General features: G+C 44.7%; 1 protein-coding gene and 1 pseudogene across 3 annotated transcripts in view; both read left to right on the top strand.

The window, feature by feature from the left end:
- Window positions 1-23,126, top strand: part of C8H2orf42 (chromosome 8 C2orf42 homolog) — a 41,353-nt gene extending 18,227 nt beyond the window's left edge. For 2 of the 3 annotated variants that reach the window (XM_058667925.1, XM_058667924.1), the window contains exons 4-9: window positions 1,938-2,042; window positions 4,926-5,030; window positions 14,515-14,622; window positions 16,102-16,202; window positions 18,216-18,378; window positions 22,458-23,126. In XM_058667925.1, the coding sequence (XP_058523908.1) occupies window positions 1,938-2,042; window positions 4,926-5,030; window positions 14,515-14,622; window positions 16,102-16,202; window positions 18,216-18,378; window positions 22,458-22,666 (791 nt within the window). In that variant the 3' untranslated portion in view covers window positions 22,667-23,126. The remainder of the gene's footprint in view (window positions 1-1,937; window positions 2,043-4,925; window positions 5,031-14,514; window positions 14,623-16,101; window positions 16,203-18,215; window positions 18,379-22,457) is intronic. The other variant, XM_058667926.1, reaches the window with a different exon arrangement.
- LOC131481003 (ATP synthase F(0) complex subunit C1, mitochondrial-like) lies at window positions 6,831-14,176 on the top strand (annotated as a pseudogene).
- Window positions 23,127-25,008: the final 1,882 nt, after the last annotated feature.

The following is a 25,008-nucleotide window of genomic DNA, read 5'->3' as shown; positions in this document are numbered from 1 at the left end:
CATATGTTAAAATTCAAATATTTGATTCCTGTTTCAGTTAAGGTCTCATAAGTCAATATGATAATGCTGAAGTGTTATACTACCTGAGTGTCCAGGGACCTCCATTCTAAACAAAATGAAGATATCATCTGGTCCATTTCGATGGACCAAACCCCAGACTCACTCACTAGTTAGTAGAGAAATGTGCACATTTTAGAGATGCAAAATTAAAACAAGATACTTCTGTTACCAAATTAGCAAATTTATTTGTGTGTTTGAAACAGGGAAAACAGAGAAACAGAGCTTCAGCGCATTGTTTCACTCCCCAAGCAGCAGCAGTCCAGCCCAGACCGAACCAGGCAAAGTCAAGAAGCCAGGAGCTTATTTCCGCATCTCCCCATGTCCCAGGCAGGAATCCAGCCCCCTGAGCTCCCACCTGCCACCTCCCAGGGTGCTCCTCAGTGGGAAGCTGGTCTGCAGAGCAGAGCCAGGGCTTGAAGCCAGGCACCTCAGCGCAGGATGTGGGCATCTCAAGTAGAGGCGAACCATGTGCTGAACGCCCAACGTGACTGAAGATGTAAAGATGTAAAGATGACAAGTCCACAGTTACAGGTGGCAGTCGAGGCGTGCCTGGCTAGCGTGGGGTGACTGGCTTTAACAGTAAATGCAGCCTGCAGCATCTGTCACTGAGCCTTAAAGTGGCCAAATGAGTATGCACAGGAGTCCGTGGGCTGAGAAGTTGAAGTCAAGTGCAGAAACAAAGGGACTGTGTCATTTCAGTGTTTTATGGAGTCAGTTCTGGAAGCAATATTGGGTAGAGATTGTTGTTAAATGTTTACATTATCTAAGAAAATTCAAAACTCTGAAAAGGAGAAAAAAATCCTTACCCTTTGATTTAATAGTACTATTTCCAAACAGTGTTTTTAAAGGAAATAATAGGAAAAGCATTTTGTCCAGCTATTTTTATTATTATTTACAGTGCTGAAAACGAGTTAACATGGTGAAGCTAAATGAACCGTTATAAACAGCCATTAAAAATCATTGTAAAGAATTTGGAGGGGAGCATGGTGGCATTGTAGCACAGCAAGTTAAGCCTCCATTTGCAATCCTAGGATTCCATGCAGGTTCTGGTTCAAGTCCCAGCTGCTCCACTTCTGATCCAGCTCTCTGCTAATGACCTAGGAAAGCAGTGGAAGATGACACCAGAGCTTGGAATCCTCTACCTCATGTGGAAGACCTGGATGACACCCCTGGCTCTGACTTTGACCTGGCCCAGCTCTGGCCATTGCCTCCATTTGAGGAATGAACCGGTGGATGGGAGCATGCTTTCTCTTTTTCTCTCTCTGCATCTTAGATTGAAAAAACCAAAAAACTTGGATTTTAGATAAGTAGTGAGTAATTTATTTAGTATAATTATCTCCCATGCAATATTTGGAACATAATTTACTAAAAAACTGTTGCTTCCATGGGGGGAGAGGAGGGGGAATCCCAGAGCCTGTGAAACTGTGTCATTAAATAAAGTCAAATAAATGAAAAAAAAAGATTTAAATTAGAGGATTAGGGAATTTTAAAAAAAACTTGCTTTTCTGAAATTCAAACTAATGATTTTTTACTCTATTTGGTGATCTTGCTATGATCACAGCTACTTAAAATCACAAAACCAGCAAAGCAAATATAGAAAATAGAGGATTACTCACCAGAAAATTAATCCTGATTGAGAGATGGGAATAATGGGTGAATTTTTTTCTTCTATTTTTTAATCCCTAATTTCCTTTGTGAATATAAAGAAGTTAAAATTTTATGTATAATGGCTAATGCAAATTCCTTACAGAATCTGTGAAACTGATTTTGAAACTAATAAGGATTGTTTGTATGTTTTAGACACTTTAGAAATCAATATAAAATTAATTCGTATTGTGTAGACAGGTTATTAAACACTGTCATGATTTGTGGTTTAGGCCCACAGATGAACAGTTCACTATTGCCTCAAGATGCAGTGAGCAGTAACTTAAGAAAAAGTGGCCTGAAAAAGCCTGTGGTTGCTTCTTCATTAAAGAGGCAGGGTAAGTTCCCTTCCCTTCCCCAGCACAGGCTGCAGTGGTGGAGGGTCGGTCTACACAATCCAGGAGCAGTGTAAGCAAAGAAGTGTTGTGGGCGTGGTGGTCCCCAAAGTTGCTGACAACAACACTTGCAGGCGTGAAGCTGAGGTCTTTCCTGTCCACCAGTTTTAAATCATGCTCAAAACTCAGTTATGTCTGAAACCACAGTGTTGGGAAAAGAGCTTGCTGGTTGTCAAGGGTACAGAGGGTTCAGGAGGAAGTAATAGTCACGATAAAAGGGTGGTAGAGGGAGTCTTGTCATGACTCCCTTCATTTCCTGCATGTGGTGGTCACAGAAGTCTACACATGTGGAAAAATTGCATCCATCTGTGTGTGTGCACACCAACATGGAATCTCAGTGAAGTCACTGGATTGTACCACGTCCTCTTCCTGCTTGTGATGTTGCACTACAGTTTTATGAAACGCTGCTTTTCGGAGAATCTGTGCAGAGTATGCAAGTTTTGTGTTTCTTATTTCACACGAATATACATATCTCTACAAAAGTTTTTAAAACTGTGCAAGAAATGCCTTACAGATTACTAAAATCAAACAAGCAAGAAAACAAACAAAAGCAAGAAACTAAATTATGCCTTTAAATGCATCATTCCTGGTAGGGTTGGGCAGTGTGTGTAGGATGTGTTCCTCCTGTTCCCCCTGCCCTCATGCAGCGAGTCAAAGTTGAAGGGAATGTGTATTTTACAACTATGCAGTGATTGCACTTTGTTGAGAAGGGCAGGTGCCACTTACTTTCCAAAGCCAGGGAAGCTTGAAGATACACCTAAGAAACATTGGCATGGCCATTTTTCTGTGTTTATGAGACAGAATGACTTAATTTGAATGTTATTTATATGTTTAAAAATGTTAACTTTCTACTCAATGCTTAGGCTTAGGGTAATCAGCAGTTTCTTAACTCTCCTTATAAATTGTACAAAAAAGAGTTTAGTTCAACTTTTGCAGTACTTATTAAAAACTTGCTTTGATATGACTAGCCATATAACGCAGCTACCTGGTCAAGAATTGGACATCACCCCTACCTTGGGCCCCTATATCCATGTGGGAGACCTGGATGTTTTTGAAAATAAGACCAATATATAATTAGATAATGCAGGACTGAAAATTCATTTATTCATTAAGAAGTTATACATTGTAAATACAGCTGTTTTTGGAAGGTCAGGAAGTAAACAGATCAACTATCAGGTAGATTTTTTTTTTAACAATGGGTCACCATTTCCTTTAGGGAAAATGAAAAAGAAAGTAACCTCAGTTAAAATAGTAATCACGTTTATCTATGATAATTTTAGTCTCAAATGAGTAGAATGGATGACATTTTTCTCTGTATATAAAAAGGTGAGGGGTCAGCACTATGACTTAGTAGGCTAAACGTCTGTCTGTGGTGCCAGCATCACATATGGGTGCCGATTGGAGCCTTGGCTGCTCCACTTCCAATCCAGCTGTCTGCTTATGCCTTGGGAAGGCAGCGGATGAAAGCCCAAATCTTTGTGTCCCTGCACCCCAATGGGAGACCCAGAAATAGCTCCAGACTCTTGGCTTCAGGGCAGCCCAGCTCTGCGTGTTGCAGCCACTTGGGGAGTAAACCAGCAATGCAAGATCTGTCTGTCTCTCCTCTCTATAACTCTGTCTTTCAAACAAAAAAAATTTTTTAACTCTTAAAAGATTTCACACATATAAAAATATTTTAGAAGCAAAATAGGAAGATAGATCTGTGGAAGGTTTTTGTTTGTTTGATGATTTACTTATTTGCAAGGCAGAATTATAGAGAGAGAGAGCTTCCATCTACTAGTTAACTCTCCAGATGGCTGCAATGGCCAGAGCTGAGCCCATCTAAAGCCAGAAGCTTCTAGGTTTCCCACTTGGGTGCACAGGCCAAGCACTTGGGCCATCCTCTGCTAGCTTTGCCAGATCCATGAGCAGGGAGCTGGATGGGACAGGGAGCAGCCAGGGTGTTATTGCACAGTGTTGGTCCCAGTGGGAGGTGTTGAATCTGAAAGTCATTGGGACTGAGATCCTCATCTTAGAGAGGAGGACCTTTCCATGTACAACATTGTAGATTTTAAGTAGAAAAACATCAATCAAAGCAACCCATGGTAAATGTATCACTCAACTCAACCTTGATATGAAACTTTTTTTTTCCTTTGAGGAATGTAGACACAAATTGATTAGGAAGAAACCTAACCCCTAGACGTCTAGGACAGCTATTGTAGAGCCATTTTCAGCCTGTAGTTTGGTAGTAAAACACTACTGAATTTCTGTGGTTAAATGTCCTGCACCTCTTAGTCTCTCAAAGCCTTTTATTTTGTATGTTCTAAGTAAATACTTTTGAAAAAGTCTGAGAATCTTCTATTTTACTTATTTATCTACTTTCCTTGAATTTCAACTTCCATTTTTTCTATTAAAGCTCAACTTTCTTTCTTTTTAAACAAAAGACTTATTTATTTTATTGGAAAGGCAGATGTACAGAGAGGAGGAGAGACAGAGGGGAAGATCCTCCGTCTGATGACCGCAATGGCTGGTGCTGCGCCAATCCGGAGCCAGGAATTACTTTCTGGGTCTCCCACGTGGGTCTGCAGAGTCCCAAGACTTTGGGCCGTCTTCGACTGCTTTCCCAGGCCACAAGCGGGGAGCTGGATGGGAAGTGGAGCTGATAGGGAAGTGGAGCTGCTGGGATTAGAACCGGCACCCATATGGGATCCCGGGGCGCACAAGGCGAGGACCTTAACCATTACGCTATCGCGCCAGGCCCATAAGCTCAACTTTCTCAAATTTCAATTAAGCATTTATTTTGTAAGAAAAAAGTTTCTAAGAAGTTGTCTTTTCTTCTTTTGCTAGCCTGTGGTCAGCTGTTAGATGAGGCCCAAGTGACTTTATCCTTCCAAGACTGGCTGGCCAGTGTCACAGAACGCATCCATCAAACTATGCACTATCAATTTGATGGTAAGTCTTGATCATCCAGATGGGCTCTTGCTCAAAGGAAAAGAGATTAAGTTGCTCTGTTTTGCTCTATTTTTGAACCTCAGTTCAAGAAAGAAGTCCAACTTGAAAGAAAGAATAATCATGTAATTCATTCATTTATTTGAAAGGCAGAGTTACAGAGAGAGACCGAGACAAAGATCTTCTACCTGCTGGTTCACTCCCCAGATGGCCACAATCACCAGGGCTGGGCTGGGCTGAAGCCAGGAGCCAGGAACTTCCTCCACGTCTCTCAAGTGGATGCAGGACCCCAACCACTTGGGTCATCTTTCACTGCGCTCCCAGGCTATTAGGGAGCTGAATCAGAAGTGGAGCAGGGGCCCGGTGGCGTGGCCCAGCGGCTAAAGTCCTCGCCTTGAAAGCCCCGGGATCCCATATGGGCGCTGGTTCTAATCCCGGCAGCTCCACTTCCCATCCAGCTCCCTGCTTGTGGCCTGGGAAAGCAGTCGAGGACCGCCCAAAGCTTTGGAACCCTGCATCCGCGTGGGAGACCTGGAAGAGGTTCCTGGTTCCCGGCATCGGATTGGCACGCACCGGCCCGTTGCGGCTCACCTGGGGAGTGAATCATCGGATGGAAGATCTTCCTCTCTGTCTCTCCTCCTCTCTGTATATCCGGCTTTCCAATAATAATAAAATCTTTAAAAAAAAAAGAAGTGGAGCAGCCAGAGCTGAGCCAGTTTGAACCCAGGAGCCAGAAGCTTCTTCTGGCTCAAGGCTTTGGGCCATCCTCTGCTGCTTTCCCAGGCCACAAGCAGGAAACTGGATTGGGATATGAACAACCAGGACATGTACAGCCCAAATACAAGATGTCAGCATTGTAGGCGGAAGCTTAATGTCACAAGGATGACCTCTAATCATGTAATTAAAATGCAGTACTAATTGACATGGTATTGAACAGTCAACATGTTAAAAATAAATGCGATTTCTTAACCACTATCTGTGACCCCCCATTCACAGTTCAATTTTAATTTATATACGACATATGACATAACATCATAACATAACATGTTATGCTTAACATCATATCATCTTAAATTAAGGCAAACATGTGGTATCTAACCTTTTGGGGTTGGTTCATTTCCCTTAGCATTATGGTTTCCAGTTTGGCCCATTTGGCCACAAAGAACTGCATTTTGTTTTTTTTAGTAGCTGAGTAGTATTCCATGGAGTAGATGAACCATAGCTTTCTTATCCAATCCTCTGCTGATGGGCATTTTGGTTGTTTCCATGTTTTTGCAATTACTGATTGTGCTGCTATGAGCATAGGAGTGCATGTTGGTGTCTCGTAAAACAAGTGTTCTGGAAATATTCCTAGGAGTGCTATAGCTGGGTCATACGGTGTGTCGATTTTGGGTTGTTTGAATATTCTCCATACTGATTGCCATAGAGGCTGTACCAACCTGCAGCCCCACCAGCAGTGGAGTAGGGTTCCCTTTGCCCCGCAACCTCGCCAGCAAGTGTTGTTGGTGTTTTTCATGTGGGCCACTCTTACTGGCGTTAGGTGGTATCTCATTGATGTTTTAATTTGGATTTCCCTTATTGCCAGGGAGCTTGAGCATTTTTTCATATGTTTATTTGCCATTTGGGATTGTTCCTTTGTGAAATGTCTGCCCATTTCCCATGCCCATTTCCTGAGTGGCTTGTTTATTTTGGTGTTTTGGCTGTTTTGTAATTCTTTGTATACTCTGGAGATTAGCCCTCTATCACCTACAGATAGTGGTTAAGAAATCGCATTTATTTTTAACATGTTGACTGCTCAGTACCATGTCAATTAATTCCATAACGATGTTAATTGTTGCAGATGGTATATTAGTGCCTTTATTTGACCGGGATGATACTCTGCTGACTCTGCCCTCAGACCAGAGAGGGTCTACCCAATAAGTAGTTGGACTTGACTGGACTATAAGATGTTGAACTCTATGCTTGGCATATACTTGCAAAGAGGGAATTTCAACTGAACTTGAACTATGGTTATGCAACAAGGTGGAGGAACCCACCATGGGGGGAGGGTGGGGGGAGTATCCCAGATTCTATGTAATTACAACACAATGTAATTAATGAATAAATTTAATTAAAAAAATTTTAAAAATGCAGTACTAGCAAAACAGATATAGAGATGGAAGAGGAAACATATAACAAGTAATAAATGAGGCAGATACATTGGTCACATGTACGTGCATGTGTATGTGTGTAAATGTGCATACAGATGCTTCGTGAGGGAGATACCAAACTTTAAAAGATCATTCTGTCAAATTCAAAATCAAAATACAAGGGGTAAAAAAGCTGAGTGAAAAATGTGAATGTGTGAGATTAATATAGTTTTTTTTTTTTTGAAGATTTATGTATCTTGGGCCTAGCACCATGGCCTAGAAGCTAAAGTCCTCGCCTTGAAAGCGCCAGGATCCCATATGGATGCTGGTTCTAATCCCAGCAGCTCCACTTCCCATCCAGCTCCCTGCTTGTGGCCTGGGAAAGCAGTTGAGGATGGCCCAAAGCCTTGGGACCCTGCACCCGTGTGGGAGACCTGGAGGAAGTTCCTGGCTCCTGGCTTCAGATCGGCGTAGCACTGGTCATTGTGGTCACTAGGGGAATGAATCATCGGACAGAAGATCTTCCTCTCTGTCTCTCCTGGAAAGGCAGATATACAGAGAGGAGGAGAGACAGAGAGGAAGATCTGTCATCCGCTGATTCACTCCCCAAGTGGTCCTAACCCATGAGCCTGGACTTCCTTTGGGTCTCTCTCATGAGTACAGGCACTCAAGCACTTGAACCATTTTTTGATGCTTTCCCGGGCACATTAGCAGGGAGCTGGATCAAAAGTGGAGCAGTAGGCCCAGCATGGTAGCCTAGCGGCTAAAGTCCTCGCCTTGCACACATCGGGATCCCATATGGGTGCCTGTTTGTGTCCTGGCAGCCCCACTCCCCATCCAGTTCCCTGCTTGAGGCCTGGGAAAAAAGTCAAACGCCGCCCAAAGCCTTTGTACCTGTACCCACATGGGAGACCCCAAAGAAGCTCCTGGTTCCTGGCTTCAGATTGGCTTACCACTGGCCATTGAGGATTACTGAGGGATGAACCAGTGGATGGAAGACCTTTGTCTCTCCTTCTATCTCTAAATCTGACTCTCTAGTAAAACTAAATAAATCTTAAAAAAAAAAAAAAAAATGGAAGGCCAGGACTTCAGCTAGCACCTGTGTGGGATGCCGACACCACAGTCGGAAGCTTAAGTTGCTATACAACAGCACCAGTCCCTACAGGATGGATGTGTGTGTAATATAGCCTCATAGAATCTCAACAATTTCAGACACAGATCGCGTAACATATCCTTACCCTTGGCTTGAAAGCATTGTTGTTGGATGGCTTTTCAAGCTTTGTCCAGAGATGAGGAGGTTGTAGCTTTTTTTTTTTTTTTTTAAGATTTATTGGGGCCACTGTTGCGGTGCTGCTGTTAAGTGTCTGCTTGCAATTCAGCATCACACTTTGTGATGTAATCAATAAACCAACAATCAATGTGAGTCAGACTGCCTATGATCTACATCAAAGAATTGTAAAACCTAATATACTTTTTTTTTTAAACTTTTTTTTTTAAGATTTACTTTATTTGTATTACAAAGTCAGATATACTGAGAAGAGGAGAGATAGAGAGGAAGTGGAGCTGCCGGGATTAGAACCAGCGGCCACATGGGATCAAGGCGAGGACCTTAGCCACTAGGCCACGCTGCCGAGCCCCAAACCTAATATACTTTTAAGACCCTAAGCTACTCGGAAAGGAGGTGGGAGAGCAGAGAAATCTTACATCACCCTAGAAGGTGTGAGGAAGACATGAAGTATAGCCTATCAGGATCATAACAAGTAACTCATAGACAACAGACTTGAATCAGCATTAGACAATAGTAAAACTACAAAGGCATATGGGGGAACCAGAAGCGATCCTGACAACCTCTTAACAGAAGGTCATATGCACAGAGCAGGGGGGTACCCCAGAGTGGAGCAGGTGGACAGGAGGAGGTTTGTATCCCAACCCTGAAGACTCTCAGATCCTCGCCAAGGACTATCAGTATGGGCACCAAGGACTACATCCCAACAGCCAAGGAGAACATGGGGAATTGGAGTGCCTTCAGAGGCCGAGAACTCTGAGGTCACCCAGCCCCATTTGGATCTACCACATGGGATGCAAGAATCCCAAATCCTTCCTCGCAGGATCTAAGGTCATTGGAACAACAGCCAGGAACCCTGAGTGGTCTGCAGAAACAGAAGAACAGTAAACTTCCTTCGGGACCAGGGAGAGGAGCTTTTTCTGGTTCTTACTTAGTTCCAACTTTGGATTCCCACCCTCTCTTTTTTTTTTTTTTTAAAGATTTTATTATTATTGGAAAGCTGGATATACAGAGAGGAGGAGAGACAGAGAGGAAGATCTTCCATCCGATGTTTCACTCCCCAAGTGAGCCGCAACGGGCCGGTGCGCGCCGATCCGATGCCGGGAACCTGGAACCTCTTCCGGGTCTCCCACGCAGGTGCAGGGTCCCAAAGCTTTGGGCCATCCTCGACTGCTTTCCCAGGCCACAAGCAGGGAGCTGGATGGGAAGTGGAGCTGCCGGGATTAGAACCAGCGCCCATATGGGATCCCGGGGCTTTCAAGGCGAGGACTTTAGCTGCTAGGCCACGCCGCTGGGCCCATCCCCACCCTCTCTTGCAATGACCATCAGGGTCGCTCCGGAGCCCCCCACCCAAAAAAAAAAATTAGAATAGACAGAGAAATACAAGGAAAGCTTAGAACCAGACAAGAAATGGTCAGCATGGATCCACATATATCTTGCTAGGTAGGACACAAAGATTAGTTACTCCTCACTAGTTCTGCACCTCAACTGTTGACAAATGCCATGTTAGATTTATAAGCCAGTTTAGACTATCCTAAAATCTGCCAAGTTCAGCAAAATTATGCTTCAACACTATAAACTGCTAAATATAAAAATGAAAATAGACACGAGACAGCTGAATAGTACCCTATAGCCACTTTAAGGTATCTAGCAGCCAGTTCTGTGTATAAACTAAAATTGAAATGTCAATGAAGTAGTCACAGGATGTGGTTAAGAACTTGCATTTTTTAACATATTGATTACTCAATACCATGTCAGTTAATTCCATACTGTTGTAAATTGTTGTTGATGTTGTGCTGGGGCTTTTAATTGATCGGGATGATATTCTGCCAGCTCTACCTTCAGACCATAGATGGTCTCCCCAATAAATTGTTGAATTTATCTGGACAATAAGATGTTGGACTCTCTGCATGGTACATGCTTGCAATGAAGGAATCATGACTGGATTTAAACTGTCCTACTGCAACAATGTGGAGGAATCCATCATGGGGGTTGGGAGAATCCCAAAGCCTATGAAACTGTGTCACATAATGCAACGTAATTAATAAAAAAAAAAAGAAAGATTTATTGGGGCCACTATTGCGGTACTGCTGTTAAATGTCTGCTTGCAATTCAGCATCACATTGTCTGAGCTCCTACTGCTCTGCTTTCGATTCAGCAACCTGCTAATGCACCTGGGAAGACCACAAAAGATGGCTCAAGTACTTACTTGGATCCCTGCCACTATTGTTGGAGATCCAAATGAGCGCCTTGTTCCTGGGTCTGGCCTGACTCCCCAACTCCCTCTCTCTGTGTAACTGTCCTTGGAGAGACCTTCCATCCTCTGTTTTACTCTCTCAGTGGCTGCAATGACTAGCTCTGGGCCGGGTGGAAGACAGGAGCCTGAAACACCTTCTGAGTCTCCCACATGGATGACAGGGACCTCAGTACTAGACCCTCTTCTGTTGCCTTTCCAGGAGCAGGATTGTAGGAGCTGTGTTGGAAGCACATGAGAAACCCAGAAGAAGCTCCAGGCTCCTGGCTTCAGCCTCACACGGCCCAGGGAGGGAACCACGGCCTGTGGGGAGGGGACCAGAGGACAGATCTCTGCCTCCCCTTATCCCTCTCTGTAACTCTGCCTTTCAAATAAATAAGTCTTTAAAAAAAACTATTGGAAAGTCAGATATACAGAGAGAAGGAAAGATAAAGATCTTCCGTTCAATGCTTTACTCCCCAAGTGGCCGGGCTGCATCAGCTGGAACTAAGCTGATCCAAAGTCAAGGGCCCGGATGTTCTTCTGGGTCTCCCATGCAGGTGCAGGGTCCCAAGGCTTTGGGCCGTCCTCGACTGCTTTCCCAGGCCACAAGCAGAGAGCTGGATGGGAAGTGGAGTAGCCGGGACATGAACCAGCACCCATATGGGATCCCAGCGCATGCAAGGCAAGGACTTTAGCCTGTAGGCTACCACACCGGACCAAATAAATAAATCTTAGAAAACATAAAGTTGCAAGACATTAGTTTGAGAATTCAGGGAACCAGGCCAAATGAATTTAGGGGCAGGCACTTAGCACAGGTCTTGCGTGTTAATCAAATATTTTCTTGGGCCTGGTGCAATGATTCAATTGGCTAATCCTCTCTTCACAAGCTCTGGGATTCCATACAGGCACTGGTTCATGTCCCAGCTGCTCTGCTTCCCATCCAGCTCCCTGCTTATGGCCTAGGAAAGCAGTCGAGGATGGCTCAAAGCCTTGGGACCCTGTACTCACATGGGAGACCTAGAAGCGGCTCCTGGCTGCTAGCTTTTGATCAACTCAGCTTTGGCCATTAAACCTGTCTTCCCTCTGCCTTTGGTGACCACTCTTCTAAGCTCAGAGCTACTTTTTCCCTTAACTTGCACATTTGAGAGGGAATATATATATGTGGTGATTATTTTAACATTATGATCAACAGGGCCCGGCGGCGTGGCCTAGCAGCTAGTCCTCGCCTTGAAAGCCCCGGGATCCCATATGGGCACCGGTTCTAATCCCGGCAGCTCCACTTCCCATCCAGCTCCCTGCTTGTGGCCTGGGAAAGCAGTTGAGGACGGCCCAATGCATTGGGACCCTGCACCTGCGTGGGAGACCCGGAAGAGGTTCCAGGTTCCCAGCTTCGGATCGGCGCGCACCCGCCCGTTGCGACTTACTTGGGGAGTGAATCATTGGACGGAAGATCTTCCTTTCTGTCTCTCCTCCTCTCTGTATATCTGGCTGTAATAAAATGAATAAATCTTTAAAAAAAAAAAACGTTATGATCAACAGTTCACCAGTGTAGCTCTACACATGTCAGTATTTCATTCTTTTTTGATAGCTTGGTGTTGTAGTCCTTTGTGTTTTCTTTATCCATCAGTGAAGACCTAGGTTGTTTCATATCTTGGCATTGGTGACAATGCTGCAGTGGACATGGGAGTGCACTTGGTATGCAACTGTCCTTCTGTATACTGTTTGCATTTTATTCAGAAATGTATGTCTCCAGAAGGGGAATGGCTAGATCATATGATGGATCTATTTGTAGTGTTTTGAGCAACCTCCATGCGCTTGTCTTTAATAGTTGTACGAATTTGCATTGCCACCGAAAGCATACAAGGATTCTCTTTGGTTCTACATCCTGACCATCATTCCTTTCTTTTGTTGACTTTTTGGTGGTAGCCATTCTAATGTGAATGAGATGCACCTGACTGTGGTTTTGATTTGCATTTTTCTATGGCTGACGGTGTTGAGCATTTTTCCAAGTATTTGTTAGCCATTTGTAGTTCCTCTTTTGAGAACATCTCTTCATATCTTTTGTCCATTTGCTAACTGGATTTCCTTCTGTTATTGAGTTTTTTGAGTTCCTTATACATTCTGGACATGAATCATTTGTCAGCTGAACAGCTTGTAAATATTTACCTCGTTCTCTTGGTGTCTCTTTGTTTTGCAGAAGCTTCTTAGTTCTATATGATCTCATCTGTCTAATTTTGCTTTTGTTGCCTGTGCTGTGCTCTTCAGACCTCAACATCTCAGTTTTCTTCTCAACAGAAAACCATTGTCTGAAATGATGTCTGAGGAAATCTTTTCCCTATATTTCCTCCTAATGATTTCAAGTCTTACGTGTAGATCTTTGATCTGTCTTAAGTTGTTTTTTATATAAAATGAGAGGTAGGTACAGTGCTTTTATATGGTTGCAAAGGATCAGCACCAGGGCTGCTGACAGTGCTTGGTTCATAGAGGCACATCAGAGACGCCTTTGTGTGAAGAAACTCGGGAGTATTTGTAGTTACTACTCCATTTCTCCCACCTTGGCCTGCACATCAGAAAGCTCACAGATTTCTTTTATGTATATAAAAGGGGGGAGAGAACGAGACTCCTATTGCAGCCACTTTTCCCAAATGGTTACACCTTACAAGGCTGGGCCAGGCTGAGGCCAGGGTCCTGGACTTTCATCTAAGTCTTGCACATTTGTGGTAGGGACCTTAAGTACTTAGACCATCTTCCACTGCTTTCCCCGGCTCATTAACTGGAAGCTGAATCAGAAGTGGGCCAGCCAGAACTCAAATTGGCTTCCATATAGGATTCTGGGATCACAGGTAGCAGCTTAAACAGCTGAGCCAAAATGCCAACCTTCTCCCTGAATTTTTATTTTTATTTATTTATTTATTTTGGTAAGATTTCTTTATCTTGAGCTTGAGCTGGATGAGTCCTGCAGGTGAGCAGGAGTTTTGGGGCAGGGGGAATATGGACTGAAACAATGCATTTCTCTAGCTGTGGTACACTGTTGTACCAGGGATCTTCTCAGGCCTGCGTCTGCCTCCTTCCTGAGTAGGCCAGAGGAGCTACCTAGCAGTCTTCCTACAGCAGCTAGCCACTCCAGGTTGCCAGGAAGAAATTCCAGACCAGAGTTGTCTCCCGGGACACTGACATGGCGGCCAAGTTCAATGGTGCTGGGGCCACTTTGGTTGGTGTGGCTGGTTCGGAGACCAGCATTGGCACAACTTGCTCATTGGCTATGCCAGAAGCCCAGCTTTCAAGCAGCAGCTCTTCTGCTATGCCATTCTGGGCTTTGCACTGTCCAAGGCCATAGGGCTCTTTTGTTTGATGGTAGCCTTGCTCATCCCTTCACCATGTGAGGCTCTAGGTGGCTCACCCTCTATCCCCACTGTCTCCATCCAGGCTGCTTGGACCCCAGGCCAAATGTGGTGCTGGAGTGCTGAGATTCACCATTAAAACAACATTTCTCTAAACCCAAAGGAAAAGAAATCATTTATTTTTATCAGAAAGACAGATTTACAGAGAGAAGGAGAGACTTGCATCCACTGGTTCACTCCCCACATGGCCAGAGCTGAGTTGATCCAAAGCTAGGAGCCAGGAGTGTCTTCCAGGTCTACCACATGGCTGCAGAGTCCCAAGGACCAGGACCATCCTCTACTGCTTTCCTAGTCCACAAGCAGGGAACTGAACAAAAGTAGAGCAGCGAGGACACAAACTAACGCCCAAATGGGATGCTAGTGATTAACCAATTGATCCATTGTGCAAGCTCCCCTCATTGAATTTCTTTAAGTGACTTTCTTTTTATTTTGATAGGTAAACCAGAGCCACTGGTATTCCACATTCCCCAATCCTTTTTTGATGCCCTGCAACAGAGAATATCCATAGGAAGTGCAAAAAAACGGCTCCCGAACTCTACCACAGGTATGGAATTTCCCCTTGAGGATGACATAAATGAATAAATAAATGGAAGAAAGAATGAAAAGATAACAATAGATTATCTTGACCTTAAAGAATCATGTTTGGAAAAATTCCGTGTGGAACTTTGAGGATAAAGACTTCTAGTGACCTTCCTTGGAGCATGGAACCTTCCATAATCAGCTCCTGGGATAGTGATCACATGCCTCGAAGGCCCCACACTGTTCCAGTAAGAACTAATGGAAAGAGTCAGAAAGAACAAGCCAGGTAAAGCGAGAACAATGAGTGCAGTGAAGGGGCCACCAGCAAGTCTGATATTTCTAGACGTGAACCAGTTTCCACCAGAGTGGTACAGTGGTTATTTGGGTCACTTCTTGGATGCATCTGACAGTATGTATCAAAACCAAATTATCCCCAATTTTTGATGAAAGATTTTATTTTTAGAGTAATTCTTATATTTAAAGTATTTTATAATTATATGGTTTCATTTATACCTTTTCTTTGAGAAATCTCAAGATAGTTATTAGGTAGAATAAAGAAACAGGGAAGGAAAGAATTGCTCAGTGGCAAATGCCAATAGCAACAATTATAAGCCAATGCTATTTCTTTAATAAGTTATCATTTTGTTCATTGGAAAAAGAAATACAGAGGCAGGGAGAATCTCCCATATGCTGGCTCACACCCCCAAATACCTGCAGAAGTCACAGTTATGTCAGGCTGAAACTTGAAATTTAGAACTCTATCCGGGTCCCCCATATGGATGTCAGGAATCCACTAGCTGGAGCCGTCACCTGTTGCCTCCATGTGGGCTGCAGGCATCCCAAGCGCTGTCTCAACTGCTATGCCAAACACCGACTCCAGTAAATGGTTCTTTCATGACATAACAGTTATTTCTTAAGGTTTAACTCTATTTTTGAGTAGTACATCACTGTATTTGGGGCCATGAAAATCTTCACAGCTTACCTGACTTATTGAAGCAGCATTTAGTCTTTATCTTAGTTTACACTTTAAGCCAAATACATCCATTTTAACTTATCCCTTAGCTATTTCTACAGGCCTTTTGGTGGAATTGCTTTATAATCCTGCAGATAGGACTGTGAGTGGCAGTGATGTTAGCCATTTTCATGGAATTATTTTAAGGACTCTGATTTGATTTCTGTTGTATCTGAAGTGGTAAGATGCTGCTTTATAATGGAGTCCTGTGCATTCTGGGCTGTACCAAAGGAACAGGTTTCTAAAGTACCAGTAGTGAATAGCATCTCAAAGAAGCATCAGAGACTTACAGATATAGATGGATAGATAGAGCACAGATTTGTATCACTTACCTGTCTCTAGTTTGTTTTGTTATATGCAAGCTCCTATAATTTCTTTTCAAAAGTGCTAAGATTCTATGAGAGAATAGCACTGCACTGAACTTTATAGAAATTAAATAAAAATTTGTTGGGCATCTAATTTTGCCCTGTTGTTGTTGTTATTTTATTTCAGCCTTTGTTCGGAAAGATGCCTTGCCTCTGGGAACCTTTTCCAAGTATACCTGGCATATCACTAACATCCTGCAGGTCAAACAAATCTTGGACACCCCGGAGGTGAGAATTTATTCTTACCGTGGTGGGAGGACTCAGTGAGGGAGAGGGTAGCAAACGCAGGCAGAGTGTGTGCAAGGGCCCCGAGTTGTGGATGCTGCAAGAGCTGCTCTTGGTCATGCCGAGAGGTTCTGCAGCAATACCCATGGCCTTAGAGTTCTTAGACTTGAAGGGGCATTTCCTGTTTCTCAAAAAAGTATCTTAAATTGGATTATGCTCTTCTCAGCCTCTTCAGAAAACAGGGAAGACTTCCTTTATAAATTCAATAATAATCCCCTGGTAGCTGTGATGAACCTAAGCATGACTGGCTGGTGGTTTGAGTATATAAATCATTGTAGGTGATGCATGCTCCGTGACGTCTCAGTGGGTCCTGCACAATTACACCCTCCTCACCAGACTGCAGACTCAATCTCATTAGAGAAACAGACCTTGGTTAGGGTTCCCTTGCACTAGGGAAACATCAGACATGTGCAAACATGTTTTCTTCAAGCAGTTCCTAAATCTCTTCCTATGTAATAACACAGTGTAGTTTCTTTTTTTTTTAAAGATTTCTTTATTTTTATTGTAAAGTCAGATATACAGAGAGGAGGTGAGACAGAAAGGAAGATTTTCCATCCGATGATTCACTCCCCAAGTGGCCACAAGGACTGGAGCTGAGCTGTTCTGAAGCCAGGAGCCAGGAGCTTCTTCCTGGTCTCCCATGTGGGTACAGGGTCTCAAGGCTTTGGGCCATCCTCCACTGCTTTCCCATGCCACAAGCAGGGAGCTAGATGGGAAACAGGGCTGCCGGGATTAGAACCAGCACCCATATGGGATCCCACTGCATGCAAAGCAAGGACTTTAGCCACTAGGCCATTGCGCCGAGCCCTACATTAGGATCTTAATTGCAAACTATTGTTATGTTCAGAAAAGCACTGAGGGTGGATGACCTCATCGAGCGAAACTGGCAGCGATTCATAACTGGAGAACTATTAACACCACTCGAGCACATATCTCAGAGCATGCCCCACATCCGGGACTCTGGGTGGGCGGGAAACCGGGTGGGGCTTCTCCCTCAATATCCCCCTTCACCTCAGATACATGATGGAAACAATATGGACATAATAGCATTACCCACTTTCCTATCCCCCTGAACCTTTTTTTTTTCTTTCTTTTTTTCTTTTCTTTTCTTTTCTTCTTTTTCCTTTAACTGTAATTAACTATGTAAAGATTGTCAACAACAATACAATAAAGAGAGAAAAAAAAAAAAAAGAAAAGCACTGAGCTGGTCAGTGGCTAAAGAACATGTATGTCAACCCCAGAAACAGTGTCTGTTAGCACTGAGCGCATTCTGTGGATACAGATGTCACAGAGGCAGCGCCCAGCCGAGAACGTGGCCTTCAGCAGGGTGCTGAAGCGACCCAGGCTGTGGGCAGGTGAGAGGAGAGAGCTGGTGATCATGGATCCTCTGTCATTCGGGCGGTGTTGACCTATTTCGTGTCACTTAACCTCCCGCCTGGGCACTGGGAAGAGCACGGACTTCATTCTGCAGATGAGAGAACAAGCTCTGAGAAGATCAGCAGCCTGGTCTGGGTCACCTTGCTGGCTGGTGGCAGAGGCAGAATGCTGTTCAGGTTCTGTCTGGCTCAGGTCCAAGGACAGTGTGATGCGAGGCAGCAGACTGTGCAAGAGAAGGGCGGCTGCAGCGCAGCAGCAGAAGGAATGAAGCCGACTTTTAGAGCAGGTCTATGCCAGTAGCAGTTGTGAGCCTTCAAGGGTTAGACATCAGCTGGTATATGGTTTAACCAGGGCTGAAGTTAAGGTTATAGAGACGAAAGAAAACCATGACTAAGGTAAGGGAGAAGAAGGCAGATTTGTTCATTGGATCCACTTGAATGAAAACTTATGGCAAATTTTAATTAATGTGAGTGTAGCCAACAGGAAAGTACGTAGTAAGGGATCTTCAAGCATGCAAGTGATTATCTACTCATTGTGTGTTCCCTGTCTCGCCTTTCTCGTTACCATATTGGTGTCCAGATGCCCTTGGAAATCACCCGTAGCTTTATTCAGAACCGAGATGGGACCTATGAGCTGTTCAAGTGCCCCAAAGTGGAAGTGGAGAGCATAGCCGAGACCTATGGGCGCATGGAGAAGCAGCCAGTGCTGCGACCCTTGGAACTGAAGACTTTTCTCAAAGTTGGTAAGTGACTTGCAGCCTGACACTGTCTGAGGCTTTAGATGTTGACCTGAAATAAGGAAATGACACATTTCATTCCTTTGGTAAGTGCATCATGGGATAAGGTGTTTGTTCCATTTGTGGTAGCTCTTTCAAAATAACACTACAGAATGTAGTACATGTTCTCCATGGAGAAATCACAGATCTATGGAGCATATGAACAAAAATTAAAAACCACCTTAAACCCAGGACAGGATATGACATCAGTGTTAGGATTCTGGTGTATGCCTTTTCAGACACAGAAGGTTTCAAAAAACACAACCTTTTATTTTATATAAGCTGCTTTTTTTTTAAGATTTATTTTTATTTTTATTGGAAAGTCAGATATACAGAGAGGAGAAGAGACAGAGAGAAAGATCTTCTGTCCGATGATTCACTCCCCAAGTGAGCGCAACAGCCGATCCGAAGCCAGGAGCCAGGAACTTCTTCCTGGTCTCCCATGTAGGTACAGGGTCCCAAGGCTTTGGGCCATCCTCAGCTGCTTTCTCAGACCACAAGGAGCTGGATGGGAAGTGGAGCTGCTGGGATTAGAACCGGCGCTGATATGGGATCCCAGCAAGTTCAAGGCAAGGACTTTAGCTGCTAGGCCACGCTGCCAGGCCCATAAGCTGCTTTTTTCATGAACAGCTTTCCATGTCTGTCTGAAAATTTTGCTTTAAGATTTATTTTCTTGAAAAACAGTTACAAAAAGAGGTCTTCCATCTGCTTCTTCCTTTCAAAATGGCCACGACAGTCAGAGCTGGGCTTGCCCGAAGCCAGGAACCAGGAGCTTGTTCAGATCTCCCAGATGGGTGTAGGAGCCCAAAAATGTGGGCCATCTTCCGCTGCTTTCCCAGGCTAGATCAAAAGTGCAGCAGCCGGGACTCAAATTGCTGTCTGTATGAGATGCCAATACAGCAAGAAAAGCCTATCCTATTAAACCGTGGCACTTGCCCTAATTTTATACTTTTCAAAAACATTTTATAAATTTGAGTTCCTGGGGCCTGGTGCAGTAGCGCAGCAGTTAAATTTCTCACCTTGAACGCGCCAGGATCCCATATGGGTGCTGGTTCTAATCCCGGCCATCCCACTTCCTAGCCAGCTCCCTGCATGTGTCCTGGGAAAGCAGAAGAGGATGGCCCAAAGCCTTGGGATCCTGCACCTGTGTGGGAGACCCGGAGGAAGCTCCTGGCTCCTGGCTTCGGATTGGCTCAGCTTTAGCCGTTGTGGCTGCTTGTGTATCTGCCTTTCCAATAAAAATAAATGTCTTTAAAAAAAAAAAATTTGAGGGCTTGGCAGCGTGGCTTAGTGGCTAAGGTCCTCGCCTTGATCCCATGTGGCTGCTGGTTCTAATCCCGGCAGCTCCACTTCCTCTCTAGCTCTGCTCCTCTCAGTATATCTGACTTTGTAATAAAAATAAAATAAATCCTTAAAAAAAAAAAAATTTTGAGTTCCTGGGCCCAGCGCAGTAGTCTGGTAGCTAAAGTCCATGGCTTGCATGCACAGGATCCCATATGGGCACCGGTTCTAATCCTGGCTGCTCCACTTCCCATCCAGCTCCCTGCTTGTGGCCTGGGAAAGCAGTCAAGGATGGCCCAAAGCCTTGGGACCCTGCACCCATGTGGGAGACCCATAAGAAGCTCCTGGCTCCTGGCTTTAGATTGGCTCAGCACCAGCCATTGTGGCTACTTGGGGAGTGAACCAGCAGATGGAAGACCTTTCTGTCTGTGTCTCCTTTTCTCTGTAAATCTGACTTTCCAATATGACTAAATAAATTAAATAAATAAATAAATAAACAAACAGAGTTCCTGAGGGCCCAGTGTAAAGGATCAGTGGCTAAATCCTTACCTTGCAATCACCAGGACCATAAATGAACACCAGTGTGTCCCAGCTCCCTGCTAATGGCCTGGGAAAGCAGTAGAGAATGACCCAAAGCCTTAGGATCCAGCACCTGGTACTTGGAAGACCAAGAAGGCCTGGGATTGGCTCTGCTACAGCCATTGTTGCCATTTGTGGAGTGAACCAGTGGATGGAAGATCTTTCTTTTATTCTTTTAAGAGAAGATCCTATTCTTTTAAACAATCTAGACATCTATGCCAGTGTCACACTCCTTGGTGATTGCAGATTCGTAATATGTTCTAGAACATTGAAGATGTGCATCTTGCTGTTTTGTGGTTTCCTGCAATCTTGACTTTTTCATGGCATTCTCTCTTCTGATCTCATCCAGTTGACTTTTTTTGTTAACTCTGGGCTCACTGTAGATGTCTCTTGGCCCCATTTTCATCAAGACTAGATCTTATGGGGGAAAAAAAAAAAGACTGGATCTTATTTCATTCTTTTCTGGATGCCAAACAGTTTCTAAAATTTTCCATTGGATAGATACTGCAGTCATTGCTTTTCTTCCCTGGGTTCTAATCGATTCTCATTTAAAAAAAAAAAAAGGCGCTATTATCTGCTTGTTATCTGTTTCTAGACAGAATGAGATTTGCCTGACTCCTGGGGACTACTCCTGTTTTGGGCCATTCCTGGGTGAGGGCTGATCTCTACCCACCATCCTCCCGCTTGGCAGGCCTGGTGTTTCTCTTTTTCCACTGCAGTGGATTCTCCCAACCATCTCTCCCTCTAGCTTTGCTGCGAATGTGATCTATGAAAAGACCCCTGAAACTAACATTGTTGGCATGTGGCATTCTAGGTTGGTAGTTTGTTTTTTATCTTTTTCCCTTACCCATACTGCTTTACCTATACAGGTTACACTTTGAAAAATGTCATTACCTAGACTCTCCCAAGTTTCTTGGCAGTCCTCAAGGATGCAGATACATGGTGGAGAGGGGGGCAAATGTCAGACTCTCTGAAGGGCAGAAAGTAGAACTGTTTTCCAGTTTGCACAAAGGACTTGAGTCCGGGAACTCTGGCATGGCATTCAGGCATCCCAAGCAGCATCTTAACCATTGAGGCAAACGCCCATCCCTCCCTTTAGTGTTTAAATTGGTAGCAGTTCAGTGGAGCCTTCTGTGCTAACATTTTTTCAAGGTTTTGTTTTGTTTTTATTGGTAAGTCAAATATACAGAGAGGAAGGGAAAATCTTCCATCCGTTGAGTCACTCCCCAAACGGCTGCAACGACCGGAGCTGTGCCTGGCCCACCCATAGCTTTATGCATTTGCAGAGTAATTACAGCAACAAATAGAAGATTTCTGTTGGTCTCTCTCTTTGCCTCTCTGCCTTCCAAATAGAATGAAAATAATAAATAATAAATGGAAGGAAGATATATAGAAGGGTTGGCTGGTGTAAAGTGGAGGGGATAAGACAGTATAGTGAAAACAGTAACTTATGAAGTCAGAATTAAGTAGTACTGAGAGGAAAAGGGCTACAATATATGTTTGTATTTAGGTTTTCATTTTCCTTGTTTTCATAATTTACATAATTGTCAAAATTTAGATTTTTACTTTAACAGCCTTCATTCTTTATCTGTCAGGCAGAAAGAAAGAGAAAGGGAGAAAGAGAGAGGGGCAGGGAACTCCTGTCCCCTAGTTCACTCCCCAGTGCTTGCCACCACAAGGGCCTGGTCAAGCTGAAGCCCAAAACTGGAAACTCAGTTTGGGTTTCCCATGGGGGCGTCAGGGAGCCCACTTGAGTCAACCCTGCACCTCAGACTGCATGAGCAAGGAACTGGGATGAGCACCAGAGCCAGCACTCAGACATGAGGCTCCAGCACAGGATGCAGGCATCCAAGCAGCATCTTAGCCAAATACCTACCCCACCTCCATTCTTTACGCTGGCAAGTACAAGTCACTGAAGGTGAATGTTTTGGTTGTGTGTCTGCCATTTGACTGTCACTACAGCCTTGTGGCATTAGTAAGAAAGACCTAAAATTATTAAATATGTATAATTTAACTTCACAGTTACCAGGAAATATGATACTCCATCCCTACCTAGTACATAAATCCTATCCAGTTTTGTGATTATCAGAGCTGAGGCCACTGGGTTCCGATTCAGCCAGCTTCCCTCCACTGGGGGTGCCAGGTGGCATGGTGCTAATTAGCATCCCCTCTGTTTTGGTTTTTAGGAAACACTTCCCCAGATCAAAAGGAGCCAACACCTTTCATCATCGAGTGGATCCCAGATATCCTCCCCAACTCCAAGATTGGCGAGCTGCGGATCAAGTTTGAATACGGTCACCACCGGAATGGGCATGTGGCAGAGTACCAGGACCAGAGGCCCCCGCTCGAGCAGCCCCTGGAGCTGGCCCCTCTGACCACCATTACTTTCCCATGAGCAAAACAGGAGTGTTTTACTGCTAAATTTGCACATCCCCATCCCTTGACCACTTTAAATCCTTGTTAGCTAGCGCAGGCAGCCCCCAGCCTCAGTGACCTGTCACAGCTGCCATGCCGTTTCTCAGTGCATTCATGTGCGTGCGTTCAGTGCAACAGACCTCCTCCTCATCACAGCCCCTGTGGTGCTGCTGTGTACAGTCCTCATCATACCTTGGGCAGCATTTCTGGCTAGAAGTTTAAAAGACCCCAGCTTCCTTCCCAGAACTCTCTGTGTGTGTCTGACCCTTCGTCTGGCTCTCTAAGAAGACGGCAGCACTTAACCTTCCACTGGCCCTGCAGGAAGCTTAGCCCCAGCCTTCTCGGCACAGGGAGGGAAGGACTGGCCCAGAAGAGTGTGCCAGCCATGCTTTGTATTGCATTCTCAAATAAAGCGGCACAGTGTCACTAGTTTTTTCAAATCACAAGTCATACTGGCCTGTTTTTCAAAGCAAAGACCTTTTGAGGAATTTAGCTGATAGTGAAATGGGGAAAAGAGGTTAGGTGTCAGGGCAAACTGAAATTTCAAGCCATGTTTGTAACTACCTCTTCATTTATGTCCTTCTTAATATCTTTTTTTTTTTTTTTTTCAATTGGAAAGTCAGATATACAGAGAGGAGAGACAGAGAGGAAGATCTTCCATCCGATGATTCACTCCCCAAGTGGCCGCAACGGGCCAGAACTGCATCAATCCGAAGCCCAGAGCCTTTTTCAGGTCTCCCAGGAGGGTGCAGAAACCCAAGGCTTTGTGCCGTCCTCTGCTGCTTTCCCAGGCCACAAGCAGGGAGCTGGATGGGAAATGGTGCCCATAATGGGATCCCAGCACGTGCAAGGCAAGGACTGTAGCCGCTAGGCTACTGTGCTGGGCCCTATATATTTTTTAAAGATTTATATATTTTTATTGGAAAGGCAGATTTAGAGAGAAGGAGAAACAGACAAGGTCTCCCATCTGCTAGTTCAATCTCCAAGTGGCCACAATAGCCAGAACTGAGCCAATCCAAAGCCAGTTCTGGGTCTCCTATGTGGGTGCAGGGTCCCAAGGCTTTGGGTCATCCTCTACTGATTTCCCAGGCTATAAGCAGAGAGCTGGATGGGAAGTGGAGCAGCCAGGATACATATGGGATCCCAGGGCTTGCAGGGGGAGGATTGGCCAATTGAGTCATTTCACTGGGTCCAATTTTCTTCTTTATTCCTCAGAAAGTTTACCAACAGGTATAATTCTGTCCTGTTTGTGACCTCATTGATCACAGAATGAAGATACACTGAAACACAGGAGTGGAAGTCTGTCTTTAAGGAGGGATGGGAACAAACATTCCTGTGCCCACCCTGTGCCAGGATGTGCCCTTTATATTCATACCTCACCATTTAGTTCCCTTTTTTTTTTTTTTTTTTTTTTAAGATTTATTCATTTTATTACAGCCAGATATACACAGAGGAGGAGAGACAGAGAGGAAGATCTTCCGTCCGATGTTTCACTCCCCAAGTGAGCCGCAACGGGCCGATGCGCGCCGATCCGAAGCCGGGAACCTGGAACCTCTTCCGGGTCTCCCATGCGGGTGCAGTGTCCCAAGGCATTGGGCCGTCCTCAACTGCTTTCCCAGGCCACAAGCAGGGAGCTGGATGGGAAGTGGAGCTGCCAGGATTAGAACCGGCGCCCATATGGGATTCCGGGGCTTTCAAGGCGAGGACTTTAGCCGCTAGGCCACGCCTCCGGGCCCTCCCTTTATTTTTTTTAAGATTTTTTTAATTGGAAAATCAGATTTACAGAGAGAAAGACCCTCCATCTGCTGATTCACTCCCCAAGTGGCTGTAATGGCTGGAGCTGTGCTGATCAGGAGCCAGGAGCCTCTTCTGGGTCTCCCATGTGGATGCAGGGTCCCAAGGCTTTGGGCCGTCCATGACTGCTTTCCCAGGCCACAAGCAGGGAGCTGGAAGGGAAGTGAAACAGCTGGGATATGAACTGGCACCTAGATGGCACTCCAGCACACACAAGGCGAGAACTCCAGCCACTAGGCTATCACACCTGGCCCCAGTGCCTATTATTCTTAGAGCTCAGGCATTTTTCTTTTATCCAATAAAGAACTGACTACTCTGAGGTTACATGTCTTGCTGGAAGCGCTATTAAAAATATTTACGGCCTCATGCGATGGCTCAATTAGCTAACCCTCCACCTCCAAGCACCTGCATCCCATACAGCTGCCAGTTAGTGTCCCGGCTGCTCCACTTCCCATCCAATTCCCTACTTATATCCTGGGAAAGCAAACAGGGAATGAACCAGTGGAAAGAAAGATCTTTCTGTCTCTC

Source organism: Ochotona princeps, chromosome 8, assembly GCF_030435755.1.
Source record: "Ochotona princeps isolate mOchPri1 chromosome 8, mOchPri1.hap1, whole genome shotgun sequence".
In the NCBI taxonomy this organism is placed as follows: Eukaryota; Metazoa; Chordata; class Mammalia; order Lagomorpha; family Ochotonidae; genus Ochotona; species Ochotona princeps.
Note: the sequence above shows the minus strand (reverse complement) of the source record. Positions and strands in the feature narration are given on the sequence as shown.